At 35.5% G+C, this 13,025-nt stretch overlaps 2 protein-coding genes across 2 annotated transcripts; one reads left to right on the top strand and one right to left on the bottom strand.

The window, feature by feature from the left end:
* Window positions 1-1,504: 1,504 nt before the first annotated feature.
* LOC132166374 (uncharacterized) lies at window positions 1,505-2,842 on the top strand. The gene is made up of 2 exons (XM_059577176.1): window positions 1,505-2,295; window positions 2,385-2,842. Exons 1-2 carry the CDS (start codon window positions 2,089-2,091, stop codon window positions 2,544-2,546), a joined length of 369 nt encoding a protein of 122 aa, XP_059433159.1. The 5' UTR covers window positions 1,505-2,088; the 3' UTR covers window positions 2,547-2,842.
* A 6,936-nt stretch (window positions 2,843-9,778) lies between these two features.
* LOC132165171 (omega-hydroxypalmitate O-feruloyl transferase-like) lies at window positions 9,779-11,155 on the bottom strand. Its single transcript, XM_059575664.1, has one exon. The coding sequence runs from the start codon at window positions 11,153-11,155 to the stop codon at window positions 9,779-9,781; it is 1,377 nt and encodes a 458-aa protein (XP_059431647.1).
* Window positions 11,156-13,025: the final 1,870 nt, after the last annotated feature.

Below are 13,025 nucleotides of genomic sequence, written 5' to 3' on the forward strand. Positions count from 1 at the left end.
TTATTAAAAAAAATTTGTTTTCCCTCTTCCTCGAATCTTAATTTCATGCATCTTCCTCTTCTCCCTCTCTCCGGCGCTCCCCCTCACTGCCCTCAGTGACTCAGTCCCTCTAATATATCAATTTGAACATATGTTTATGAACTTTTATAAATATTTTTTTGTAATACATATATTGTGTGAATTACCAAATTTTCAATGTGAAAAAAATTTTTAGGACGCGAAATTTTTTTTTTACGGCCCCTACATTCTGAAACGTCTAGCTCGTACGCACTTTTAGAGAACTAAAATAGAATCTAAATTGAACTTCTCAATGCTTTTCCATTCTATATCAATAACTAAATTACTCGTAAGATATTCATTCTATATTTTGTTGCGAAAATAGAAATAAGCTCGGTGCTTATGACAGAAACAACAAACAAGCTATAAGTTAAGTTACACAGTACAAAAAGTTTTTAAAACTAATTGAGAAGTAAAATCCAACAAAGTTATGCCTTATGCCTTAGCATCTCCGGTAGAAAGTAGAAATAGGCAAAATAGCTACCCAAAAAGTACAATTTTTTATTTTAGCTGCTCATTTTTTCATACACTCCAACAGATTCTCTATTCTAGTAGAAAAAACCTTGAATCCGGACCATCTGCAAAAGGTACCTTTTACAACAGCAAATCAAAACTTGACACATCAGCCAAGAGCATAAAATTCATCTGAAATGAAAACACCTGATTTAGGGATGGCAATTTTGACACGACCCGCAAACCCGACACAAATACGACACGAAAGTTAACAAGTATTGGGTTTGGGCTTATCGGGTTCGGGTCTTAATCGGGTTTACTCGATTAAGACATGATTAAATTCGTGTTTGGCAGGTCCACAGGTCGACCCGCCAGACATGTTTAATAAATGGATTAGTCGGGTCAGCTGGGTCTCGGGTGACCCGCCAGACCCATTTAAATTAAAAAACAAAAAAAACCTATGTCTAAGTTCTAATTAAGTTAACATTAATACTTACTGACTCACTCACTACTTCACTTCACTCTTCACTTCACTGGCCTATTCCTTGTTTTTCCGTTACTTTTTCTATGTGGGTCTATATATTAAAACATTATCTATATATTAAAACATTCTCTTTTAAAACTTTTTATTCTTCTTAGGATAAATTTGACTAGTCCTTTGGCCCAAAAAATCTCTTTATTAAATTATTTTTTCCAATTTTGATTAAGGGTGTTTTTTTTTTTTTAACGGGTTGGTCCAGTTGGGTTGGGTCAGGTCAAGTCATGTTACTTGTTTAGCGCACGAGTCGTGTCGGATCGTGTCTACCCAATATGACCCGGTTATGATAAACGGGTTAAGCGGGTCGTGTCAAGTTATCTGAATATTTTTCGTGTCATAATTGTGTCAGATCCGTTAACCCGTTTAGCTAAATGGGTTGTGTTCGTATCTCGGGTAGTTGGGTCGCGGGTCTAACAGGTCCTAATCGTGTTTACCTGGTTATCCGTTTTGCCAGCTCGCTGGTTCTCTGTATTTTCTCCTCTCTCCCTCATGCTATCGCCCCCTCTCTCTCCCAAATTCCCCTGCCACCTCCCACCCCACCACCACAACCGGCCACCACCAAGCAGCGCCTCCAATTTTCGCCACCCACCACAAAGGCCGAACGCCAATCATCTGGTCGATCTGTCTCAACCTCGCACCCCTCCAGCCAAATGTAAACTACCGCACCCCTCCGGCCGGAATCCGCCCAAGAGAGAGATAGATGATGTCCACCCCTCTAGCCGGAATCCATCCAAGAGAGAGATAGATGATGTCCACCCCTCTAGCCGGAATCCATCCAAGAGAGAGATAGATGATGTTGGTGGCCCGGAATCCTCCCAACCACGGCTGGGTACAGGCCTGGGTCACGCTGGGTCACGGCCTGACCCACCGCGGATTCCGTGGGTCATGGCCTGACCATGGATTCCGGCGTGGCTGGGCAGTGGGATTTGTTTGATTTTCTTCTCTTATGAGGGATTTTGTTGGGGGATTTTGTTTTGGTATGATTTTCTTCTTTTCTGGGGGATTTTGTTTTGGTTTGGTTGTATTCTTCTCCGGCGAATATGGGAAGTGGCCGGATTTGGGGCAGTTGCCGGCGGTTTGTTCCAGTTGATTTATATATATATATGAAACTGGATTCTTTTTCTGCATTCATGGGTTCTGAATTGGGGTTCTTTTATTTTACATGGTTTCTGTATTGGGTTTCTTCTATTTTATCTGATTTTCTGGAGTTCTCGAACTCATCTATAGTAGTACTCAGCACTCAGCAGGTAAGCCTTAATCTGATTTATGGGTTGCTTTCCTTTGGCTATCTCATGGGTTCTGAATTGGTTTATTTTATTTTACATGGTTTCTGAAGGGTCACCTGGTGATGAGCGATGGAGTTTCCATGAAAGAGTGGGAAAGGTTGGATGATTGGATCAATGTGGCTATGGAGTTTCCGGCGATGAAGAAGAAAGGAATGATGAGCAAGAAGAAAAGGTTTGGTAAAAAATCCAGTGTTTTCGATCCTATTCCATAAGCTGGCGGTTTTGGGCAGTGGCCGGCGAGGCTCCATGGATTCCGGCGTTCGGCTGCTCCAGACCTCCGGTCGTTTCTGTTGAGTTGGGGCTTTGTTTTTTAGGAAAGAAGTTGAGTTGTGGCTTTGAATGGGCAAGAGAAAGAGATGATGAAATTTTTTTAATTATTGGTTGCTGTAAAAGATGGCATTTGCCGCCGTCCGGATGTAAGGGGCTCTCATTGGATGATGAGAAGTCATCTTCGTTGGATTTAAATCTATTATAAAAGATTTGCCTAGGAGATGCTCCTATGCCTTCATTGGATGAGAAGTCATCTTCGTTTTTCTGCACTTTAATTCATTCTTTGTTTAAACTATTGACTAAAAAGAAGAAAAGAGGTGGGCATGATATAAAAATGTGCCCTTTCACTTGAGTATGGCATGTAGGGCCAAAGAGATGAATTCGATCTCTAAGGTTAAGAAAAATTTGTAACTCCCCCCAAAAAAAAATCGTTTGAATTCTTTCATGGCCACTGCCCCTTCCGGTGCCAAGTGGCTCCGCCACTGCAGTATCAGTCCAGCGGTCATCTAATTACCGTATTTTTAATCAATGGTTTAAGACTTTTAATCCACCAATGATTTAAATCATTTTGTTTTACACAACAATTTTCTACAAATTTGGTCATGTGCCTTGTCAGCGAGCCATATATGCGTGGTTTCGACCAAGGGGAAGCCTCTAGATCAGCCTATAAAATTTTGTCATACTACTGTCTTTTGGATAACGGGAATATTTGTAGCTGTTTAACTTGCACTTGCCTTACAATCGGAAAAAGGTATGCTTTTCCGTCAAAAAGAGATTGGGCATGTGCACGTAGTTTTGAACTACCGCAACATGTAACATAAAACTGAAAATTGGTTTTGTATTTTTAAAAATGTCTTATGTATAGATTATTTATTAATGTTTTTCTTTTGAAAAGTAAAAATTTTAACAAACGGAGACCATTTGTCATATTCTCATTTCGCCTACATTCTATTGGACTAATGTGGTAGTCATCATTTTTTATTTTTTTAAAGAGAAATAATATTTAGCATTTTAGCTAACGTGGCATGCTTAATCCATCATTCAATTTTTTTTTTCTTTTTAATTAAGATTGATTCATTGAACATGCCATATTAACTGTGAATGCTAAATAGCATATCTCATTTTTAATAAGTGTTGACCTGGAAGGAAAAATTGGCATTACTAGGTCAACCCAATAAAATTTTGGTGGAATGGGAGTATGAATATATAATAACAAATCCATATATATATATATATTATGATAGTCTCAATTAAACTGCAATATTTTTGTGATAATCTCAATTAATTTTCAGATTTTATGAAATAAATTTGAAATAAAAATTTAATTTTTTTTTGACATGTCTACACGCGGGGGGAGGGATTCTATCTAATGATCTTTGCTTCATGAAGCGTGGTCTAAAAATTTAACTCTTATTTTCAAAAAAAATTGATCTACTCATTGAGGACTAAAAATATATTTCTAACACTACTTTTTTTTTTTTGGTAAGATTCTAACACTACTCATAGTGTTGAAATTGATTGGCTCATATTTGATCAAAAGAGGTGAGCTTTTTGGTTATTGAATTTGTTATTTGTTTTCTTAATGGAGAAGCAAAGTTGAAATTGTTTTCTTAATGAGAAGCAAAGTTGAAAAAGGCTTGAATTACCCGCTGCCTTCTGCTTTACCTAAGAGCTGCGCCCAACATATGCTCTGCAGTGTTTTTTTTTAAGATTCTAACACTACTCTTAATGTTGAAATTGATTGGCTCATATTTGATCAAAAGAGATGGGCCAATTTTTTGGTTATTGAATTTGTTATTTGTTTTCTTAGTGGAGAAGCAAAGTTGAAAAAGGCTTGAATTGCCCGCTGCCTTCTGCCGCACTAAGAGCATTCTCAGCAGACTCCCTATAAGGGAGTCTGTTCCCTATGTGTAGGGAATATGTCCAAAAAATCACAAAAAATGTCCCACAGCAGATTCCCTAAATGAGCCTCAACCATGAGGATCGCTACAGTAGAACCCAAAGTATAGGGTTCCACTATTGCGATCCTTATGATTATTAAATTCAAAAAAAACATTTCTCTCTCTTCTTTACACTCTCCTCTCTCCTCTCTCCTCTCATATATATAATATAATTAAAAAAATAAATATTTTAATGATATAGGGAATGATTAAGGGAAGTTATTATGGTGTATTTTGACATAAAGAAGCAAAAAATAGTTTGGATCCTTAAATATAAGGAAAATGACGAGGAAGCTGCTGGGAATGCTCTTAGATCTGTACCCAACATATGCTCTTCAGTGTTTTGTCAAAAGAAGCTGCCAGCCTGCCACCGGATTTGTCCTTTGTCTCCAATATACACCTCATGAAGAAAAGAACTCTCTACACAGAAGAGAGTTGTAGCCGCACTTGGTTGCTGCTTTAGCTCTTTTTGGTTATTTATTCTTCTGTCAAACAAGAGCCGCAATTGTTGACTTCTGGTACCTTATGGCTATAAATATCCATCGGGTTTTATTGCAAGAAGTGGTAGAGAGAGATAAGTGGAAGAGAGCAACTTGTGTTGAGCTGTTGTAGAAAATATTGAGCTAGTACGAGAGAATTGAGAGGAGAGATGACAATTTTGATACGATTCGCGAATTCGACACAAATGTGATATGAAGTTAACATATATTGAGTTTGGGCTTATCGGGTTCGGGTCTACCTGATTAAGATACGATTAAATTCGTGTCTTGTGAGTTGACCCGTCAGACACGTTTAATAAATGGGTCAACCGGGTCTTGGGTGACCCGCAGACCCATTTAAATTAAAAAACAAACAAAACCTATGTCTAAGTTCTAACTAAATTAACCCTAACATTTGCTGACTCACTCACGGCTTCACTTCACTCTTTACTTTACGGCCTCACTTCACTGGCCTATTCCTTGTTTTTTCGTTACTTTTTCTATGTGGGTCTATATATTAAAACATTATCTTTTAAAAAATTATCTATATATTAAAACATTCTCTTTTAAAACTTTTTATTCTTCTTAGGATAAATTTGACTGGTCCTTTGGCTTAAGAGATCCCTTTATTAAATTATTTTTTCTAATTTTGATTAAGAGTTTTTTTAAAATGGGTCAGGTCGGGTCATGTCGTGTTACCTATTTAGCGAGTCGTGTCGGATCCTGTCTACTCGATATGACCCGGTTATGCTAAACGGGTTAAGCATGTCGTGTCGGGTTACCCAAATATTTTTTGTGTTATAATCGTGTCAGACCCGTTAACCCGTTTAGCTAAACGGGTCATGTTCGTGTCTTGGGTAATTGGGTCACGGGTCTTAACGGGTCCTAATCGTGTCTACCCAGTTACCCATTTTGCCAACCCTAATTGAGAGTATTAGATTGTGAGCAAGTGAAATTGGGTGTATTTTGAGATTTGGGTTTGTGAGTAATTAAACACTCTTTTGTATCTCTCCTTTTGAATTAGTAAAATATCTCTCTACTGTTGCACTGTGGACATAGGTAAATTGCCGAACCACGTAAATATTATGTTTTTGTTGTTCTTGTTGTTCATTTTGTTTATTTTTCTTTAAACACTAAATCACATTTGTTCTGCTTAAATATTTGTGCATGTGTGATTTGGGCATTTCCGCACAACAGTTAATCACATTTTATCGAGAAAACGCATGAACATGTCTTTTGTTGTGTCAAAAATTTAAAATTAAAAGCTTGCTTTTGTATGGTTGAATATGATCGAATCATGATTTTAGTTGTTAAATTGTCTTAAAAGTTTAAGTTAAAAGGAAGAGATAAATTTAATTATTTAATTAATATTAGTATCATTTCAAGGATATCGATTGGATTAGAGCTCTACATATGAGAACTATGAACTCCCCTTTTAATCAGTAATGTTTTGGAGATGGTGAACTTATAGATCTCCTTAATGATCTTTAATTAGGCTGTTTTTTTTATAAGTTTGTCTTCAGTTCAGGACGTTCATTATCTCATAAATACCATAAAATAATAATAATAAGTCAAAAAAAGTAAAGGACTTTATCAGCCCATCTCTTTGGCCTCGATTGGGTGGACCACAAGATTCATTGATATATTTAGCATTGGAATTATTTCCCTATCTTGTATAAACCCAATCATAGATATTTTTTATTTTTTATTTTTTATTTTTTGGTACGTGAGACAAGCAGTTATTATAGGGGTGTCAATACGGTTACGGTTAGTAGTTATTGGCAATAATCATTAACTGTAACCACCTTAGCGGTTAGTATGTTTCACTAACTGCTAAACCAAACCGCCGGTTAGCGATTAGTAAAATAGGTAACTGCCCGCTAATCGCTTTTTCAAAATTGGGCATTTTTCGGCCTATTTTGGCTTTTTTATTACTGTAACATTTTTTACCTTTTTTTTTTTTTTTTTTTTGGTATTTTTAATGTCTTCTTAGGCCTAATTGCTATAAAAAGAGCCAATATTAAAAAATCAAAAACATTTGACCCCAAATTTACATTTACTTAATCATAACTGGTTAACTTATTTTATATATATATAATTCAACACAACATATAAAAAAAGTTCAGCACAACTAGATATATAATTCAACACAACATATAAAAAAAGTTCAGCACAACTGTCACAACATTCTAAAAAAAATATATAAAAAAAAAAGTTCAAGACAACATATAAAAGAAGTTAAAATAAAACATATGATATATATGATTATATGTATTATTTGTTATTATATAATTATATGATTTAATGATCAATTCATCATGTGATATAATCATATCAATTATAGTGATAATATTACTAAAATTAGAATGATAATACATTAATACTTCAATTATGTTTATAAGTAACACATTGTTTAATCCAATATCAATTACTTAATTTGATATTATATGAATCATATTATCATTGTACATTAATAATATGATTAACTTGAATAAAATATTTTAGTTGTCATTTAATTATATGATTAAGTATGAATCTTATACGTTTATATTATTCATATACATATATGTATAATTATAATTTATAACATATATAGACTTATAAGTTTATAACATACATTGGAACTAATTAAGTCTCTAGATACTTAATTGTTGTATTAAAATGAATGGGTATACTTATGAGTTATGTCATATTATATATGTATAATTTGTTATTACGTAATCAAATGATTTAATGATCAATTGATCATGTGATATAATCATATAAATTATAGTGATAATATATTAATACTCAAATTGTGATTTAATTATCTAAAAAAAAATTGGGATTTAATGATTAAGTGATTATGTTATATGTATAAATATTATTATAATTATAATTATAAAAATATATTATATAAAACGGCGGTTAGCTGTTACGGTTACTAAACCCAATAACCTCTAACCACTAACAGCTAGGCGGTTAGCAGTTAATACGGTTAAGCGGTTAGCGGGTAGTTTCTAACCATCCGCATTGACACCCCTAGGTTATTATCAGGTTTAAATTTTAAATTATTTCCCTGCCTTATATTAACATTATCTCAATTATTCCTCACTACTTGGCTGTGTTTGGCAATGGAATGAAAAAAGGAAGTAGAATGGTACTGTAGCAGATTTGATTGATATGAGAGAAAAAAGTAAGAATGTTTTGTATAAAAAAAGGAATAGAGATTTTCGGCTGCCTCAAGCGTCAGACATTTTACTCTTTTTTTTTTATTAAAAAAAAAAAATTGAAGAAGAAAGATATTAAAGGGGAATCCAAATTTAAGAGATATTAAAGGGGAATCCAAATTTAAGGTATTAGCACTAAATTTGAGGTATTAGCACTAAATTTGAGACATTAACACCAAATTTATGATGATTGAATCCCTTTTGAGTGATAACATCCCTAAAGGGTTAACTTTCCACCTCTAGGTTTTAGTTTTGAATCCAAAAATAAATTTTGAAGCATTAGAAACTAAATATTAACTCATAGAAATTTAACTAACAAAAAAAATATATATATTTTTTTTATTATTTTAATATGTGCCTGACGCTTGGCAGCCGCATAGCAAGACTCTAAAAAATGTGAAAAAATTGTTTTTGTAGTATTTTTTTTATTTGAATAGTAATAAAAAGTTATTGATGTGATGTAAAAAGTAAGAATAATGAAATTGATTTTATTTTTAATTTTTTTTTAATTTTTGGGTTTGGCCCTTTGCCAAACACAGACCTTAAGGGTTCGTTTGATAAACGATTTTGTTTTAGTTTTGGTTCGATACTGTAACAAAAAGTGATTGATGTGAAAAAAAGTAAGAATATATATATATATTTTTTAAAGTGAAAAAATAAGAATGTTAGGTATAAAAAAATAATTTTTTTTGTTTTGTAGTGAATTTTTTATTTGAATAATAAAAAAAAATGATTAATATGATGTAAAAAAGTAAAAAAATAAAATGGTGAGATGAACAGTATATTGCCAAAAACATTAAAAACCGTATGTCAAAAGAAAGAAAGCAGCTGAAATCGTCTCTCTCTTACGGTATTTTGACTGGAAATGGAATTTTGAAGAAGAAAAAGAAAAAATAAAAAAATAACGAGGTCGGTGGAATTGGAAACATTGGGTTTTGGTCCGAGCTTGAGATTGTCTTTGATATCATCGAAATGAAATATGTGGCTGAGGCTCTCCCGCTGCATTTCCACTTTTTTTCTCTCCCCGGCCTCTTCATCTACCCTTTTGGCGGCTTCATTCCACCTCCTCCACTCCAGATTAGTTGGTTTGATTTCTTTTCCTCTTAACGTATCGGATTAGGATTCCAGATAAAAGAGCACAGCATTTCAACAATTTTCTCTTAATTTAGGAAATAAAATTACTTTTTAATTTCCTATAAAAAAAAAAACACTTCACAATAAATTTTCTTATTTTTTCTTATATCAATTAAATATTCTTTTTACTCATATCTTTATTATTTTTTTTCTCTTGCTTCATTTTATCGTTACACTATTTTCATGAGACGCGTGAAGGGGAGAGGAAAGAAAATGGTTTGTTTATAATTTAATAAACATCGGAAAGCTATAATGATTCCCAATAGCTACCCCTGTAGGTTAAATAATGATTGAATGAGTATTTATCATCATGAGCTACAAAATGAGCAGTGATCTTTGATACTTTATTTCGAATGCATAGTCTTAATTAATGATGCAGCTTTCTAGTATTTACTGTTTTCATTGCTGGAGCCTATATATGAGACACAAAATACTCTGTAAACTTATCAGTAACGGCCTCTGGCAGGCAAATGCACATCACCATTGTCCCATTAAGATCAGCATTTCCTTCTGGAAGGAACACACAAACTTGAGGTGTGGGAGTCAGATCTATAGGACCGGCATATATTGGCCTTGCCCACCCAAAATCTGCACACTCGTATATGGAAAATCTAGTCCATTGAGTAATTGTCAATTTTCCTCCAAATTCAAGTTGTTTTGGCCTGTCCACCTGAATGAAATCCACCGTAGACTTCAAATACTCATCTGAAACATTAAGTCTTGCTTCGCGAACTAAACGGGTGGTGTCAGAAAGCCGTCCATTTACAAGCTTTGAGACGGTGCTTGTTGCGCATGCCACGCACAGCACGTTGCCGTAAAACCCGTCTTTTAATGGCGGGTTTTGCAGCTTCTGGCGAGCATTTACGGAAAATGTAAGCCGAAGCTCATAGTTTAGTGGTTTTACATCAAGTGCTCTCACCCATGACCTCCATATATGAGCAGCCATAGCATCAAAGGTAGTGCATGAAAAAGCATCATCATCCGGCTGAGCCAGATTTTTCAGATGAGATTGGAACTCACGGCTAACCCGGTAACACTTCTGAACAGGCTTGGTTTGCCAAAGACTCATTGTTAGGCTCGACCCCTCTTCAATTCTCATAAACTCGACATGTCGGAATTTCGCCACCGGAGGGTTGCGAGGCAGAAAGAGTTCCCTCTCCCAACATGGCTGAGGGTTTGTTATCAAGGTCCCTGCCTTTGCTGTGGCAGCCCATGCCCCAACAAATTGCATGGCACCAATTCCATCACAAATACAATGGCAGAGCCTCAAGCCTAGGCTAAACCCACCACATCTAAAAACAGTTACCTGAGCTATGACCAATGGCATGTCAAGAACTTTGTACGGCTCCTCATCAGGGAACTTGAAGATCAACGGTTCCCAACCAGGGTTCGGCACTGTGAGGTCTCCTAAATCTGCCAACGCCATTTCAGAGTGTGCCTCCACCATGAGCGCCCCTTGTTTAGGTCCAAAAAACACTTCGAGCTTACCATTTTCGGTCTCTCTAAGCCGGCCTGATAAAGGATAGTAAGGGACTAGGACTTGTGCAAGAGCATCACCTAGTATTTTCATGACAGGTTTTTGGCTGGAATTTATGTTACCTGACTGATAAAAATATATTGTAGGGGTGAAGACGCGTGCTCCGATCATGTCGTCGAGGTTAGAGAGGTAAAGGCTGTCGCCAGGGCTAGCAGGAATGGAGCTTGAGGGCATGACAGGAACAATGCCATCGATGGTCAGAGAGATTTTCAGGTGAGCGAAATGGAGCTCTTGAACCCACGGAAGAGCCATGAGAGAGAGCGCTGAGAGAAGTCATGCCAAGCGGTGACATTTGTAGAGGAAAGAGCTAGAAAACTTTGACATACAAAGATGCTTGGGCTAATATATATATATGTAGAGAGAGAGAGAGAGAGAGATTGGGATTATAAAGTTATATTGGTGTGAAACAGTTGGTGGTGATATCATTCATGATCTGAATTTTATGTTATTTTTCGCTGTTAAACAAGTTCACCTACCAAAAGAAAAACACAACGAGTGCATGCAAGAGGGTTGCCGTATTTTTTTACTGGATAAATAAATGGATAGAGAAAAACAGTTTAAAGCCCTAATCAACATCCTTTTTCATTCATTCAATGAACCATGGCAGAGAAGGCCAGTTCCAAACTTCAAATAATTAATATAAACGCGTATGTGATGAAGTTCATGAATAATGTAAACACTTAACTATAAAAATATGACAAATGATTATAAATTTAAAAGATATATCAAGTAAAACTAGAAGTTTCTTTATGAAACTCAACTTCACAAAACCAGTTCTTCGATCTGATGTATATTTTGCATTTTCACCAAATAGTCCAAATGAAAAATGGTACATATTCATATATGAGAAAGAAGAAGAAATTACAAAAACCAAAGATCTCAGCCAGCTTACCGCACTGGCTGCTGATTGAAGTATAATTCTTCTATTTTTTCTTTGCCGCAACGAGCTTTGCACTTCTTGCAGCAGCCTCGCTAGCTGCGGCTCTAGCGGCAGCATCCATCTCTTTGCTTGATTTTTTCTTCTTCATAGATGTCACTTTCTTTAGCCGCTCTTTAACATCGATGGAAGATATATCTTCTGCCTTTTCATGACTCCCAGCAGCTTCTTCAGTTGCATCTCCAGTGTCAACGCCATCAGGCTGGTCCTGGGATTCTTTTGCCTCCTTTGAAAATTTATCCTTCTTTTTCTTCTTTCTCCCACTTTTGCTTTCCCCTACCTATGGTATTCTCCTTCTTTTCTAACTCTCCATCTATACTCTCTGCTTTCTTCTCTTGTGCAACACCTGCAACGAATTAGGACAAACAATATATCATTTGATTGAGCACATGTATGATATGAGCATGTTTACATTTTTGTACAATTTGGTAATTGCCTTAATAATTGGTTGATACGATACATTGTATGACATGGTACACCGGTACGTGCGGTATAATGATAATTGACTTACTATATAAACTTGATTCTATGATCAAATGTGTGTGTGTCATATGAGCCTTGGATCTAATGGTTATTTCATGACTGGCATGCACAGCCATGCCTAATGGTTGACCACTACAGGACGTATATCACTAGTAGGGTAGGCCACCCGGGGTTGATCTGCTAGTGTTATGGACGGTAGCGTACAATGGTCGGTGCATTGGCACTGTATTACAGGTCCCTCGTAACAGCGACAACCTTGCTGAGAATGGGTAATAACTCGAGTAGACCATAGTTACAACATATAAAACATTAGTTTTTTGCATTAAAATATTTAGGGCCAGTTGATTTCAATAAGTGCGATTTTAAAAATTACATTTTTTAAAATAACATTTTTAAAATTGCTACTTTTTAAAAGGGAAAAATTCACTTTACACCCCTGAAGTTTGAGGTGTTTTTCAATTTGAATCATAATGTTTAAAAATTTGCAATGTACCCCCTAATGTTTCAAAAATTTGCAATTAACACCCTATGTTACTAATTGCTGTCTAAGTAGACGAAAATTACATCATGTGCGTCTCACGTGGGATTTTTATGTTGTGTCTTCCAATTTTGCACCCAACCTAGCTAGTGAAATGATGTAATTGCCCCTCATTAAAACTCAACACATGTTTTGATTTTTTTTTCTTCAACCCCTCTTGGGTG

This window comes from Corylus avellana, chromosome ca11 (assembly GCF_901000735.1).
Source record: "Corylus avellana chromosome ca11, CavTom2PMs-1.0".
Lineage (NCBI taxonomy): Eukaryota > Viridiplantae > Streptophyta > Magnoliopsida > Fagales > Betulaceae > Corylus > Corylus avellana.

Excerpts from the sequence above, each read along its gene's own strand:
- LOC132166374 (XM_059577176.1), top strand. The coding sequence starts at position 2,089 with ATGGGAAGTGGCCGGATTTGGGGCAGTTGCCGGCGGTTTGTTCCAGTT. Across the intron at positions 2,296-2,384 it reads TAGTACTCAGCACTCAGCAG|GGTCACCTGGTGATGAGCGA; the intron begins GTAAGCCTTAAT and ends TGGTTTCTGAAG.
- LOC132165171 (XM_059575664.1), bottom strand. The coding sequence starts at position 11,155 with ATGGCTCTTCCGTGGGTTCAAGAGCTCCATTTCGCTCACCTGAAAATC.